The sequence below is a fragment of the Cupressus sempervirens genome, chromosome 8 (assembly GCF_028749045.1).
Source record: "Cupressus sempervirens isolate cs-2001-9-10 chromosome 8, ASM2874904v1, whole genome shotgun sequence".
Classification (NCBI taxonomy): domain Eukaryota; kingdom Viridiplantae; phylum Streptophyta; class Pinopsida; order Cupressales; family Cupressaceae; genus Cupressus; species Cupressus sempervirens.
This window is the reverse complement of record NC_143125.1, coordinates 138,366,875-138,383,795: the sequence shown is the minus strand read 5'-3', so window position 1 is coordinate 138,383,795 and position 16,921 is coordinate 138,366,875. Positions and strand designations below refer to the sequence as shown.

Genomic DNA, 16,921 nt, shown 5'->3' with positions numbered 1-16,921 from the left:
TCATACTTATGCCTTTTTCCATTCAACTACATCATTAATGCAAACAATGACTCCTTGGTTGAATTCAGCTTTCAAGGCCAATTTTGAGCCCCTGAAAAATCTTCAAAATATGTAAATGTGGCCCAAAAGTCATGCCTCAACAATATCAACATAAAGACCCCTCATTAATGCACTCTTATCTCTCAAAGTATCCCATAAAAAGTCTCTTAAAAGTAATAACTTTCTGACCTTCAAATCCCATCAATATGACCTTAGACACCTTGCCATAAGTCTCCAAAATATCTCTATTTGACATTTAGAGATAAAAATAAATATCTTATCTTGCACTTTAAGTAATAATTATAAAATAACTTATAATCCATTTACTTAATAAATATCAATTAAGTAACGAACTATAAAGTATTTAATACGTTTATTTAACAATTCATAGGTAATTTATTATTTATACAAAAATAATTTTGTTAATAATATTTATTGAGTGATAATTAAATCACTTAACAATATTATTAATATAATAATGTTCATTAAAAATAATAGATTATAAAAAAATTAATAATTTTTTATTAAATGATACAAAATAATTTTTTATTTTTTATTTTAAAAACCAATTTCCATATTTTGTATTTTTTAAATAATATCAAATAAATGATTTATAAAATATCATTCATAAATACTATGAAAGAAAAACAATACAAAGTTATAGAAATAAAAAAATCTAAAGCTTGTTATCATTTCCAAAAATCTAGAGGTTCTTTGTTGATTTCTCTTTAGATCTAAAACCTTGGGGTAAAGTTTTATACAAGAAAAACTCTACTTCCTTCCTTTTACAGCTGTTGCAGATGTACTTTTGCTGATGGTATTTGAAACTTCTAAATACTTCCTTTGCTGCTATTGATGGTAGAGTCTGTAGTTGTTGCTTCATTTTTATTCCCTTTTATGACCGAAATGATGTATTGCATATGTATCCTTGTTGCTTTGTAACCCTTCAATTTGCTGCAAATTTGACTCTTGTATTTGGTTCAAACAAAAAATGCACCATTGATTGACATAACTATGACTCCCTAAAATGAGCTGAGGGGTGAAAATTTAGGTAATAGTAAGCAACAAGGCCAAATGTTTATTACCAAACTATAACAGTACAATGTAACATAACATACTAGATAACCGTAGATGAAGACTAATGATATTTTTATTCAAGGTAGTTCTTTTATTGTTTTATCAATGTCACTAGATAACCTCACCTCTTGAGAATATTAATATCACTTCTTTTATTGTTTTATCAATGTCAAAATGTCAATTCAACTTTGTCCATTCCTAAGTATAAGGGTTGGTCCTCATAATTTCTCCGTAAGGCCAATCGCTCAAGATTAGCATTCTTCTCATTCCATATCAACACCTTTTTAATGGCTCATCCTTCATTCTATGCATGTGAATGTTGTGTTCTTTCATGTTCTCATATCCCCCTTGATATTGCTACCTCATTCAATGTTATACACGGTAATCGAAATAGTTAATTAATCAGCTTTGACACTTACATTCAAATGTTAAATATGATCTATGCATCAATTGTGAAATTTTTGCTCGTATAATGTCTTTTTCTTTTTATCCATCCTTCACAATTCGTTAATTATATATCTTTTATTATTGTGTTTTGTCCATTATTATTTTTGGTCTTTGTTCTAAGTTCTCTCAAGTCCTGTGTTTCACCTTACGTCCTTGGTGTAGGAATCACCGACTCAAATGATCCATAGGGTGTCCTATTCTACTAGACTATGGTTTTATGTGCAGATGTATCCTTCTCTCGCATTTCTTTCATGTCTTCTTAGCACATCCTTCACACTCGGAACATATATGGCTGTAACAGTGAGCATTTTGAGACAAGATCACATACATTATCAAGTGCCTATCAAACTCATTCCTCTGTAATTGAGATGTATATAAGTTTGCCAGTAGTTATATTCTCCTATTAAGCACGAAGATTCTATAACAAACGGTTTTTCATATCGAGAACAAAGACAGTTTAAACAGAGAACTTCCAACATTCATAAATATATTATTGAAATCCTTTTCACATGACATTAACTACCTTTAACAATTAACTGAAATAATCCATAACCTTATCAATGTTCATCTGAAAATAACTAGTTTAAAGATTAACTAACCATAACTTCATTCATGATCAACTGAAATAACTAAATTAACGATTAACTAAACATAACTGTATTCATGATCAACTGAAATAACTAGATTAACGATTAACTAAACATAACTGTATTCATGATCAACTGAAATAACTGATTTAACAATCAACTATCCTTTCTCCATACAAGTAAGTAAATGATTACAAGGAAGATGGGAAGAAACATACAAGTATCATTCCAAAGGATCTTTAGCTGGTTGTGCAAGCCTCGGCTTTGGTGAGAGAAGCATTGACATAGGCTTAGCCTCCCAACCTAGGACCATACTTATCCCCACACAATCTATTAAATTAGAAAGGCCCTCCCTACCTCGGGATTGGGCTTGGGATGTTCTTATTCCAGCCACCTGAGTATCCTGATGTTTAGAATGTCCACACAGTTATGAAACAGTCATGCTTGCGTAACTGGCACCTCTAACATCAAGTGATCATTAGATGGAAAACATGCCTATAAACTACCTTAGCCAAGGATTTCCGATGGGCTCAATGACCCGATCAACACCGCTCAACTTGACAACAGATTTCATTACAGGGATGAGCACGAGCTATTACGTATATTTAATTTAAGTTGTTCATGTCTGATTTCTCTTCTATTTTCTTGCAAATTTATTCCACCTCTTCACCATACATGGCTACACAATTGGTGATTCCCAAGTGTTTTGAAAGATTATGAGCATTCTGCCTTTTGTACCTCTTCACCATTTCATGGTTATACTGCCGATGAATCCTAGGTGTTTTGAAAGATTATGAACATTTTTCTCTTGTTATCTTTTATCAAGAATTGTAACAAAATAAAACTTGTTCTTGAGATCAGCAACATTCATCCAGGTTCTTATTACACTTAGAAACTCTTCTTAAAGAGATACTATTCAACTTCTTTTATGATGATTCTGAATACTATGAAAGTAAGAAGAAAATTCATTATACTTCAGTACGATTATTCAGCAAGTTAAATAACATTATCACAGTCATAAAGAAAAGAGATTCCTATGCCTGGCCGTCTGCTATAGAAATTGTATTTAAGAACATTGGAAAGGTAACTTATGACCTAATAAGAATTTGGTATTGTTTTGAAGAACTTGCAATATGATCGATTCCCTCTAGTTTCTTAAGACATCACCTTCAGTGCATATAACCTCTGATTCTTAGACGGAAATACTTGCACTACAAAGGGTAAAAATCGTACTGTTTGATCAAAGTTATTAATCGATAATTGCAGAGTGTAGGTGGAAGAAAATTATTGGATACTGAGATGAAATCGGGTGTTATGGAGGCAAAGAAAGAATACAAAAATGTGGAAATGGTGTTTGACTCCTCTCACGACTTCCATATTTAAAGATCTAGCCATGATTTCTTGGCTTCCACTGGTTTAAAAGATTATATGCAAATTCAAATTGCCAAGTGTTAAATTGATTAAAAAGAAAGGAAAATAAATAAATAAAAAGTTGGAAGAAAGAGTTGGAAAGAGTATAATTCAATTATTATTATATTATATATATTTATATATGTTCATATAAGTATATCAATGGGGTCACATCATTTTATTATTATATTATAATATAATGGTGTCATTTCATTTTTATATTTATATGTATGTATCTATATATATTATAATAATATGATGAAAGATCAATTAAAATCCCTTGAGGTATGTTTTTGTATTTTAATTAAATTATTTTATCCTTTCTTAGATTATTTTCTTAATAGCTCATGTAGGTCCCACAAATGTATCCTATGTTCAAGTCGTTGTGTCCTTTCAAAAGAATTTTAAGGTCATACCTATCGATCCTGATGACTGAACTAAGCGAGCATCCCATTCCAATGATCCTATTTAGCAATGCTTCCCCCATCTTCATCTTCTCCTGCAATCACCCAAGAAAACGCTTTCGCCATAATAAAAATTCTATAATAATTTCATATAAACATTTTAAAAGACCTTAAATTATTAACCATAATTTCAAATCAAGCAACTACTAATCATCTAATAATAGTTAATGGTTAACGACCATCTTCACTAATAGTTAATAAAGTGTATATAAATAACTACCTATTTCACATGATCATGAAACAATAATCTGTTAAATCCAATGGTTTTGAACAAGTTTAAAATTAGGTCAAAATTTTGGGATGTAACATACCCTCCCCCTTAACTTTTTCATCGTCCCCGATGAATATCACAACAAAACTTTAAACAATACTTAATTAGTTTAATTTAAGAAAAGAAAATAAATGTTTAGATTCCAGCCCTAGAGAAAAGATGAGGATATTTTTGAAAAAATTCGTAATAATCCTCCCAAGTGACATTATCCTCTACACACTGATCCCACTAGACCTTGCATTGTGTCACCTCCCGATTTCGTAAGCGTAGCTTATACACCTCGAGTATTCTGAGTGGCTCTATTTCTACCACCTCTGGCTCTCGCACCTATAATAGGTTCCTCAATTATATGATCATGATGAGTAATGTATAAGGTATGACACATGGAAGACATCATGCATCCTGAGAAGGACTGGTGGTAAAGCAATTCTATAAGCTACTGGTTTCACAACTTCCAATATTTCAAAGGGTCCCAAATACCTTGGGGCTAAGTTGGCATTCTTACCAAACTTGATAGTACTCTTCTGAGGTTTTACCCTTAATAGTACTTTTTCTCCCACTAAGAATTCTTTAGGTGTTCTTTTTGCATCTGCATAACTTTTCTGTCTGTCATTAGCTTCCTTTAATCTTTGACGAACCTGGATTATCTGTTCTTCCATTTCTTTAAGCATTTCAGGTCCAAAAATAATTTTGTCTTCCAAGCGATTCCAACTCACAAGAGTTCTACATTTACGGCCACATAGAGCCTTAAAGGGAGCCATTTTAATGGTGGATTGATAGGAATTGTTATACACAAATTCCACCAAAGGTAAATATGTTTCCCACTAGCATTGCCGATCCATACAGTATACTCTCAAAAGATCTTCTAATACTTGATTTACTCTTTCTGTTTGACTATTTTTCTCAGAATGATAGGATGAAATGATGTTTAGTTTAGTACCTAGTGCTGAAAATAATGTTTGCCAAAATCTGGAAGTTATCCTAGCATCCCTGTCTGAAATAATTTTCTCTGGGATTCCATGCAATCTAAAATTTTTTTCATAAATTTATGAGCAATTTCTGGTGCTCCATCAATTACATTTCCTGGTAAAAAATGAGCAACTTTTGTCAATCTAACAACTACTACCAGAATGGTATTGTGTCAATTTTGTGTCATAGGTAATCCTTGTACAAAATCCATGGAAATTATCTGCCATTTGCCATTCTGGTACTTCATTAGGGTGTAAAACGCCTGCTAGGTATCGATGTTCTGCTTTTACTCTTTGGCATTCTAAAACATCCTACCACAAATTCTGTTATCTCCTTTTTCATTCCTTTCCAAAAATATAGGGGTTTTATATTAGACAACATTTTAGTTACCCCAAGGTGTCTTGAATATGGAGCTGAATGAGATTCTTCCAGAATCATTCTTCGAAGTTCAGAGTTGTTGATTATATAAATCCTGTTATGATATCTTAACAATCCATCCTCCTCTAGACTAAATTCCGAATACTTAGAATCCTGTGGGTCCCTCATAAGAGCTAGGATGATTTCTGCATAAAACTCATCATGTTCTAGATATTGTAAAATCTAGTCCTTTAATCTGAAGTTTATAGTAGCCATTGTAGAAATGTGTCTTCTCCTACTTAGGGCATCTGCCACTTTTTTTTCCTTGCCTTTAATATAACTTATGTCGAATTCATAGTCTGCTAAAAATTCCAACCATCTTCTTTGTCTAGCATTTAGATTTGGTTGAGTGAAAATATATTTTAGGCCATGATGGTCAGATCGTAGTTCAAAAGGGTTTTCCAATCAAATAATGTCTCCACATTTGAAGAGCATGTATAATAGCTGCTAATTCCAAATCATGAGGTGCGTAATTTTTCTCATAATTTTTCAATTTCCTAGATTCATATGCAATTATTTGTTCATCTTGCATTAGCAAACCTCCTAAACCTTCTCCTGATGCATCTGTTATAACTATGAATTCCTTTTGTGGGTCAGGTACTTGTAGTATGGGAATTGTAGTTAGCTTTTCTTTCAAGTATTCAAAGGTTGTTTGATATTTTTCTATCCATACAATTTTTTTTCCCTTTCTCTGAAGTGATGTAATTAGGTAAGCTATCTTAGAAAAGTTCCTGACAAATTTCCTATAAAACCTTGCCAACCCCATAAAACTTCTAACTTCTGTCACATTTTTAGGTATGGGCCATTCCCTAATTGCTTTGATTTTTGACGGATCTACGGCTATACCCTAAGCTAATATAATGTGCCATAAATACTGTTCTGTTTTTCAAACCCAGAATGAATTTTCTCACCTTCAGATTTTTATCTTGCTAATATGGTGGTACATACTTCAATAATCAGGTGAATTTCTCCTAGCAGTTATGTACAGTCATATCTCCTTGCTTCAGGTTTTGGAAGTCCAAAAGTTTTTGGTCAAAAAAAGGTTTGGGGTAGCTAGTGATTTCTAAAAATGGTTACAAACTTCTCCCAAGTAATCTCAGTGGTTTTAATGTTTTGCTCAACTTTGGTGTTTCCCCACCAGGTTGCAGCTTCTCTAGTAAAGGGGTATATGCTCCAAACTGCTTTTGAGGTTTCTAAAAAGTGCCTAATTTCAAAATACTATTCCATTTCAATTAACCAAACTTCTGCATCCTCTCCAGAGTCAAAACCGGCAAATTTGGATAGTTTGATTTTCTTAATATACTGACAGATCCACCACTATTTCTTGTTTCTTTTGTTTTTCAGTTTGAATGGCTGAAGAGGTTTTCTTATTATATCTGGAGACTTTTGTCTCTGTTCTAAGAGGAGGTGATGATTGTGCTTCCTCATGGTTATGCCCCATCTGGGCTGCCATCTCATTCATTCTCCTTTCCATGTTATCCAACTTCAATTGCGTTTCTTGCAAATCTGAAATAACAAATCAGTGGATGATTGAGTGTTTTCACAGACCATGTCATGATCTACAATGTTCTCGTTGTTGTTCATTTTGTTTGTTTACTGGTTTAACCTATGAATTTACAAAATTTGTGTCAATTTATTGAATCTATATATATATTCTTTAAGTGTACCTACAACCCAAAGAGTTTTGCAAATGCATAAATTAACCCATTTTATTTATTTAGCTTAATACTTTGCTGCTACATTGATGGCAGCCTTATTTATAAAAATTTCCTCTATTGAGGATGTTTACATCATAAAATCTAATCTTGGTTCTTAGTATTCAATTCTAACTCAAATCTGTACATATCCCACACCATCCAGATACTGTGGAAATGTAGAAGAGAGTTGCCTTAACGAGCGTTCTAACTTTGAATTAATTTGTTCCGATTTGCTGCTTTACTAGCAGGAGTCCACTTAACTCTTTCTTTCTTCATTTGTTGCAATGCTTGGTTCAAAGTTTTGTTATCTTGGGGCATGGAGTAGCAAGTATAGTCAAAATTTGGCATGTTTTTAATTAAATAGGGGAAGATGGAATGTCGAGCCTTCTGACAAGTTGTTTTACATACTTGCATCCTGTACAATTATTCTAAAAAAAAGGTTGGAAGAAAGAGCTGGAAAAATTATAATTCAATTATTATTATAATATATATATTTATATACGTTCATGTAATTATATCAATGGGGTGACATCATTTTATTATATTATTATAATATAATGGTGTCATTTCATTTATATATATATATATATATATATGATGAAAGATCAATTAAAATCCCTTGAAGTATTTTTTTGTATTTTAATTAGATTATTTTATCCTTTCTTAGATTATTTTCTTAATAGCTCATGTGGGTCCCACAAATGTATCATGTGTTCAAGTCGTTGTGTCCTTTCCAAAGAAGTTTAAGGTCATACCTGCCGATCCTGATGATTGAACTAAGCGAGCATCCCATTCCGATGATCCCATTTAACAATGCTTCCCCCCTCTTCATCTTCTCCTCAATCACCCAAGAAAACACTTTCGCCATAATAACAATTCTATAATAATTTCATATAAACGTTTTAAAGGACCTTAAATTATTAATCATAATTTCAAATCAAGCAACTGCAAATCATCTAATAACAGTTAATGGTTAACGACCATCTTCATTAACAGTTAATACAATGTATATAAATAACTACCTATTTCACATGATCATGAAAGAATAATCCGTTAAATTCAAGGGTTATGAACAAGTTTAAATTAGGTCAAAATTTTGGGATGTAACAGACTCCCTCCCTACATATGGAAAATAACACCTACGATGCCAACAATTTGATCCTATGATAAACAAGGATATAGTTTGTGAAGACCAGTCATCTTCACAAAACAACGACATCTGTTCCTAAAATGTTTAATTCAAAATAGATATGCATGTAGTATAATTTCTATATTCAATATGAAGTAGGTCTTTTATTACTATCGTTGACGGTGTTTAGATTTTCCTTTGTCGACTTCCTTTCATCCCTATTAGGTTCGATAGTTTTAATTTTGTGTCTCCTCTTAGATGCGTTTGATGTCTCTTGCCTTCAAACATTCTATTATTCTTGTGATCCATTCCAACTGATAGTCTACTTTCTATCACTTATAATTATTTTTCTTTATTTGTTCACCTTTGCCAATAGTTCTCATTCTTCCATTGTATGTGTTGTCGAGACTCAGAAAGAATAACATGTATCTATTGGAGAGAGTCTTTAGAGGATATAAATAGGAGTTCCATATTGAAATCATTAGTTCCTCTCAATATGTGACATTACATAAGAGGAACCTACTCTGATATCGTGCCACCCAATTTAGGAGGAGATCGCAAGCCACCTCAAGATACCAATGTCACAAATTTATTGTCATCTGCTAGAAGATGATACACAATCATATATTTCATGAAATACGATAGAGAGATTTAGCACATAAAATATTGTGTACAGAACATTCAGCCAATGAAGGGGAGGAGCATAAGGATCAATATCCACACAGCAAGTCTGGAGCATGACAGTAGAACAAGTTAGCAATTTATAGTCTTTCAAATATTCATCACAATCTATATATGAGGATCACTGTTTGCACACGGAGAATGCAATAAAGATAAAAGTCTAATATATTGTTCACAGATTATACAATAACAATGAATAGTGGAGTAATAACTATAACTAGTGATATGACACAGCAAAAGGAGAGATACAACAACAAGGTGTCAATATTGACGAAAGATAATACACCATGTATAATAACAATCATTTCCATGTGAGCTCCAAAAGGAAACTTAAGTTCACATTCATTAATATAGAGAAAGAAAGAACGTCAATGACACCACTATGAACAAATATTCTATACATCAATACAACCCATATATATTATTTTCATGAAGATTCTATTATAGTAGCATCAAATATTGTAAACAAAAGTTATTCAAGTCGATTTATCCCTTGATCTCATAATAAGAAATAGAGGGGACATTATAACATTTTGAGCAAGCTGGAAAAGTGTGCGAAAAATCATGTTTCTATCGGAATAATTTCTGGTACCTTCTATTTTGATGTACTCTTGCACGAGCAAACTGGCAAGCTTGAATTGGGATACAATAAGGATTGCAATTGTATTAACAAATTTCATAATTCCCATTTAATCCACCTCCGATTGTACCTTCTACTTGAAAGTTTTCTTTTGGGAGTTTTTCACTTCAGTTCTTTGTAACTCTGGTTAAAACCCTCTACATCTAGTTATTTTGCGCTTCAACACTGTTAAAACCCTCTATATCTAGTTATTTTGTTGCTTCAACACTATGGGAGATGATTGTGATCAAGTGGAACCACAAAAATTGAGGAATGGACGAATGATGGATCATTTGGCGCATTTGCAAAGAGGGAGGCATTCCCTAGTTCATGGAATTTATGAATGGTCACAACAAAAACCTCTCCAAGCAATTCATTGAGTCCTGGAATGTGAGGAGGGTTGCTATGGGCGATATCTCCTTCAAGGTGAATGAGAATGTTATTGCAAAGGCAATAGGACTCACCACTGAGATACACTAATGGAAGAAAACTGTCAAAGTCTTTGAGGCCACCAATCTTAATAAATTCTCCCACATGGGGGAGCAACCTATGAAGCTGAGGGGTGGTTTTGACCATGAGCAACTTCCTGAGAATTAGGACTGCGTCTACCTCATGGTCATGAGGTATTTCATTCTCAAGGGAAGGTTTGGAGTCTACTATTATTATCACCTCTCATTCTCGAATCATTTCCCTAATCATACTTCTATTTCCTTCCCTTATTACCTATTGCACTCTCTAGAAAACAATGTCAAGGAGGTTTTTGAGGGAAAGAATGCTCATAAAAATTTCACCATCCTTCACCAAGGCCTCATTTTTCGTCTTTACCATTTCCATTTAGCTCTTTGTCCTCCTTGTCAAATTATTGTAGAAGTGTTGCAGTCCTCATCCTCAGTCTCAGGAAGCTCTGCTAATACCCTGTGCCCTAGCCATAACATGGGCACCCCTAGCTCTAGTCATAATGTTAAGCACCATACTCCAAAAAAAATCGAAATCCCCTCAGGATGACTCCAAGAGCAAGCTAGATAAGAGCCATATGCGGGTGAACCCTCCCACTAAACCAAGAAACCTCAAAAGAGTCAAATTGAATATCGACTTTGATGTCAAAATTATCGAGGAACCCAACACTTCCCACTGCTCTAAATGCCTCAAAGGAAAACCTAATAAAAATAATATTAAGGTCTCTAACTCTAATAATGTTGAGTTTAAGGAATTGCGTGAATAGGAGATCTCTAACTCCACCACTAACAGTAGTTCTACCCATGTTTCTGCCAGCATAAGATCTAACCCTAGGGAGCCCGCTCAAAATTTGGTGGTCTCTAATGCAGTTCCTGTCACTGATGTTGAAGGTAAGGGCCCACTAAGGGAGGAACCAATGAAAAATGACCCACCTTTGAATGACGTGTAGGTCCTGAAGAAATGTCTTGCAAAAGTGGAGGCGAAAATTGTGAATGTGGATGAGAAACTGGAGGAACTGGATGTCAAGTTGTACAATGTTTGTAGCTTTTTTATTAAAGTGATGCATGGCTCGACCACATCTTTGTGTTTGGTATAGGCTACCAGTGAGAAGAATACTAAGGATGCAAAGGAGCACAAGGAGCTTTTTCACTTTCTCGCGGAAGACTAGGAAACCTTGATGCTTGCCTCTAAATGGACACATAAGAAGAATTAGGGCTCGACCCTATCGGGGGTTTTAACATTTTGGCTATTCTAGTCTTCCATGGCCATGTCATGGTTATGAACTTTAGTTTTTACTACTGGACTTATATTGTGTTTTCTGGTTACGTCCCTTCGAGGGCCATGTTTAAAATTGATACTCTAGTGGTTTACTTTATGGTTTGATTGACACTATGATAGACTCTCCTATTTTTTTGGACAGTTATGATAAGTACTTGAATACTATTTTGGTTTGTATGCTCATTGCCAATTATAGTTTTGTTGATCTTGTTTTTTATAGTAATGTTATGGTGAATAATAAATGGTTAATGTGTTGATGTTTCTTGGCTGAGGTTGTCAATCTGTTGACAATGTTGCTTTGTTGTTAGTGTGTTTCTGTGCTTCCTTGCCCCTATGGCTTTCTGTATCGGGCCAGCACCCTTGTTTTGCTGCATTACTTACCAAAAACATCACAATAAAAATTAAAAAGTATTGGCATGACTTGGACTCTACAAAACCTAATAGAGCACAAAAATCAATATATAAATCCTTTTGGGAACATCTTTCAAACCATATATTTGCAGCATTTCTTAGGACTGCAATCCTAAGCATAAAGCTGACTTGGAAGGTTGAACTAAAGGGTGCTACTTTGGATTCAAATCCAATGAAGAAAACAAACATGGTTTATTGTATACACATAACCCTTTAAACATTGAACTTATTTACTTTGCGTTAGTTATGACCCTTGGATGTGATAGAATGCATGCATTACCATAATTTTCTAGCTCATTGAATCTTGAAATGATGGAAATAGTCCCGCCTTGTTTTCCTTTTATAGTAAATGAAGATGCATATTGATATGTATTAGGGAAAGAAACCAGAATATTTATAAAACTTGTCAGAGCAAAAATCACCAGATTGCAACAGATCATTAATATGACAAGCCTAAAAAACTTACTAATTGCACAAACAAACAATCATAGAGAACTGTTATCTAGGAAGACAAAAAGCATAAAAGTATCACCTACTCTACAAATTGGATTATAAAGTGAAACTAGCATACCTTTCCCAATTGATTTATTCTTAACACTGCTTCATCCCTTAGAATGGGTGAAAATAAGTCTAATTTCAGCCCTGTTTGTTGATTGTTCCATTCTGCCACAGATAATGTATTTAATATATTAGCTGCCCTCCTCCAAAATAGAACATTACTAGAGTTCAATCAAACTAAATAGTCCTTAAAACATTTTTTCAATCATAGTGGCATGTAGGAAGAAAACATCATTAATTATCTCTTACCCACCTAAAATATTGAATTATCCAATCAAACTAAATAGTCCTTAATAATCATTCAACCCCTAGAGATATGCACAAAGAAAACACAATGATTTTTTTTAGGGTCTACTGATATTCTAATCTCTTGTCCAACTTAAATATTGAATCACTCAGGTTATCCAAGAAATGAGTTCAATTGTTTTTGTCTTTATGTATATTTAATATTCATGTGGTTCAGCCATTTGATCTGCCATAATTAGCTTCATATCATCAGTCTTTGCCTCTCAACTTCCTCTTAAATGTTTGAGACATGCCCATGTTCCAGTCTTCTTGGCCTTTAGTACCTAAAACCTCCATATTTCGCTTACTAATTGTTGACTGGAACAAGATCTCCTTGAGTAAATTCATAAAAATATTTAACATTTTTTACAGTCTTTAATTCTTTTCCTGTGATCTTTGCAAGTAGTATTTGACTAGATTCTTCCATACAATTGTGGAATGTTCAATAGCACTGGATCAAAGGCCTTCCGTTCTCTTCCCATCTAGAGACACAATCACATCAAAACTTGGATCACACTCTTCAATGACACTGCTTATAAATTTTACATTACAATGCCTATTGATCAAAACACAATCTAGGAAGATGCAAAGGATGTTGGCACAAGCAAAAATGGGCAACTATCGAAATCCATTTTTTCGGTATTTTCTATGTTCTAATAGTTTGCATTTTCGGAGGTCTCCAGGGCATTTCTGGGCTTTGGCAAGGCCAAGAAGTCATAGTGCTATGCTTAAGACTTTGAATAATAAATGTAGAACTCTAGAATATCTTTCCAGAAATTCTGACGGTTCGTGATTTCGAGCTACGAGTAGAAAGTTATGACTTCTACAAGTAGAGGTAAATTTTAATATAGTTTTTTATAGTTTTTATAGTTGTTAGAGTTTATTTTGTAATTAATTAGCTTGTGGACTTTTCGTTTTCATATCCAAGGGATAATGGTGACCCTTGGGATCCATCAAATTTGTATAAGCTCTATTTTTCAAAATGAATAGATGACTTTTTGGCTTGCAGAACATCTACTGTTGCATTTTAATTGTTTTCAATTTAATCACAATACTGCAGGTTCTACACCAGGTATTGTAACCTGAATTCATAATTCAGATCACATATTCATTACACTGCCACTCTGTTATGGAATTTTTATTCCAATTTTGGAGGAACAATTGTTAGTCCCTTGCATATACACTTCTAAAGTTTATCCTATATAAAGTTTCTGACGTCTAACTTCACATCACCTTGTTCTCCTGTTAATTTTATTACAAGGAAGCATCACTTGCAATTAATGCTATCTCTAATATACTGCAAGAGCCATTTCCTCAACTACATATAATCCCTATAAAAAAGGTCGAATATATCTCTAACATACTTCAAGAGCCATTTTTCCAAATATACATACTGGTTATAGAAACGGTTGAATATATATAGGCATTCTTGACATCCACATAAGAACAGCCTGTTACACTTTGGTTTAGAGGATAATGCCAGATAGATTCAAATCGAAATCAAATATGTTCTGGGCTAGTCACATGTATTGTCGGTGCAGTTTAATCTCAATTTTAAGTGCAGACCATTTTGGTGCCAGTCGGACTGAAGAATGGTGCAGTCAAAGGCACGGTCTTATCTAAGACAAAATGTAGAGTAAAATGCATAAAAAGCATATTGTAATGCACAAGTGAAATACCAATTGAAATTTGATGACTTGAAGATTGTCTAGTACTCTCCAACAGCAATCTAGTTTTTTCATTACCATTTTTTACAGAGTTTAGATCAAACATATGAGGAGAAATTTCTGCTGAAAACATTGACAGATGCCTTCCCCAGGCGCCTTAGATTGACGGTATGTGGATGGAGACTAGCCCCCATCACAAAATCTAGTCTATAATACGAAACAAGTTGAGCAATTGAGCATGATTCTTTTATAGGAATAGATTTGGTTTTGGCAGGTGAGGCTCAGGTTAGACACCACCCTCTCCTCCTAGGGCACTCTGTTCAGCTTGCAGAGTAGAAACTCTCTAGCAGGGGAAGTTGATGGATGGAGGCCAAGCGACCCCACTAGCATGGGGATTACACATAATGGCGAGAAGAATCACCCAAAGGATTTGATCAAGTCTGAATACAACACATAGAAGCTCTCCCACTAATCCAATTTTATCATGACATAAGAGAATTTCATTGGATATTCTAGCGTAATGAGCATATAACCCGACCCAATGTTGATTCATGCATTGTTTCGGTATTGATAAATGTAAACAAGTTAACAACCTGCCAGACCTAGAAGTACCTTGAGAAGGTCTTTTGACTTGGGCCTTTCAATGTGGATTTTAATTTACCAGAGAAATTATTTAAGTTCAATTCCCATAAGATCTGTTTTACTCCTGGATAGGTTACAAGAAAGTTTTATATAGAATATAAGTGCTTCACAGAAGACCCTAGTTTGGTCTTAGTATAGATTTACATTTGTGATAAATTACAATTCCCCACATTGGCATGTTTGATGTGGAGTAGCATCGACAATAGATGAAAGAACGCTCTTGTTTGCAGATATGTTTCAAAAATAACCTGAGACCCTTAATTAACAATTACAAGTAAAATGATACCAAGTTAAATTTCCATACTACCGTGCCCTATAACCAAGTTGAAAAGACTACCATAATAAAAATGGTAAATACCACACCCAGTACCCCGATTTGGTCTTTTGATATCGTTTTAGAGTTGGATGTAAATAATTTGAATATAACCCAAACTCGTCCTCTCTCTCAGAATCAAAAACATAAACCATAAACATCAAGGTAGCAGCACCCTTATGCAATACCTAATTCTGTGTTAAAATTATAAATTGTTAATCCCAAGTTCAAACCAACATCCCTTTATTTTCCTTGAAAATCGTACCCAACTCGCTCAATATCAGCCTCTGTAAAACTCTCACAATCACCCATGAATTCAAACAATATAAGCAAGAGAGTGGAACTTTTATTGTATAATTTTCAAACATGTCCAGAAACCCATGAATGTAAAATCATATTGCGTAAATTAAATTCCCAAATTCTCAATGTCTAGACCCACCATAGCCATGAAGGATAAATACCAGGGAGAGAAATTGCAGCTATGCTGACTGCAGACGAAAGAAAAAACAGGACAATCGGCAAGAAACGTGCCATTGCAGCAAATCTCTTATTATTATTTAATCGATGATGCATGCAGAGCCTCAAAATTTTACAAGAACAAGCCTCCAGATTCTTGGCATGCATTATCTTTGAGAACAAGAAGTGGCCTGATAATGTTTCTCAGCATCCCAACGGATACCAAAAGAACATGGATCTCAATTTGTTTTGTGGAGTCACGTGTGAGCCTGAATTTCGTCAAATTATTTCAATGCACCACGCCCCACTCAAGGTGCCCATTTCAGCATTGGCTGTCAATATAATAGATTTCAAAGAATTGTGCTTACTTTACACGTATGCTGTGGATTATCATAATTTCTTTCCTACTTTATGCGTATTGTAAGTGCCACATGAACACCAACAGATAAAGGACACATCGGATGGACGGCCACGGCCAGCAAAGCAATTTGCTGACTTTATGCGTATGCAGGATCACAATTTCTTTAATTCGAATCAGATACGCAATTCCAAATGCCACGTGGAACATGGAGAGCCATGTGAGAAAAGATTCCTTCTTACTGGCGCAGATTGTAAGATTTTGTTTGTATTTTTAGTGTTCAATCACGGAATTAGGGAATGAATTCTAATGACGGTTGTGATATCAGCAATGTCAAGTGCCCCGAGATTCTAAATTAATATTTTGGGTAAGAAACTCATCTTTCCGAAGTCTTGCGTCCCTCAAAGGCTTTTTTTATAGTCATTCATTTTCTTTCTTTCTTTCTTTTTCTTTCTTGATGTTTTTTTTTTTTAAAGTCTCTATGAAATTGATTAGGAATATTTTTTTGGTTCGTTCCAGACTCCGTGATGAAATATTCTTTTCTCATGCTTTCTTTTAAGTTCTGAGTGAGAACATTGTAAGGAAAGAAACTCGCGATGAAATATTCTTTTCTCATGCTTTCTTTTAAGTTCTGAGTGAGAACATTGTAAGGAAAGAAACTCTTTTAAGATAGAATTTATTGTCTAATTT

The 16,921-nt window shown here is 34.0% G+C and overlaps 1 protein-coding gene across 1 annotated transcript in view; it reads right to left on the bottom strand.

Annotated features, from left to right (window-relative positions):
- The window catches only part of AAH (allantoate amidohydrolase), a 120,052-nt gene extending 103,869 nt beyond the window's left edge, over window positions 1–16,183 (bottom strand). The window contains exons 1-2 of the mRNA XM_089796994.1: window positions 15,879–16,183; window positions 12,524–12,615 (exon numbers count right to left, since the gene is read on the bottom strand). Coding sequence (XP_089653120.1) covers window positions 12,524–12,615; window positions 15,879–16,041 — 255 coding nt within the window. The 5' untranslated portion in view covers window positions 16,042–16,183. The remainder of the gene's footprint in view (window positions 1–12,523; window positions 12,616–15,878) is intronic.
- Window positions 16,184–16,921: the final 738 nt, after the last annotated feature.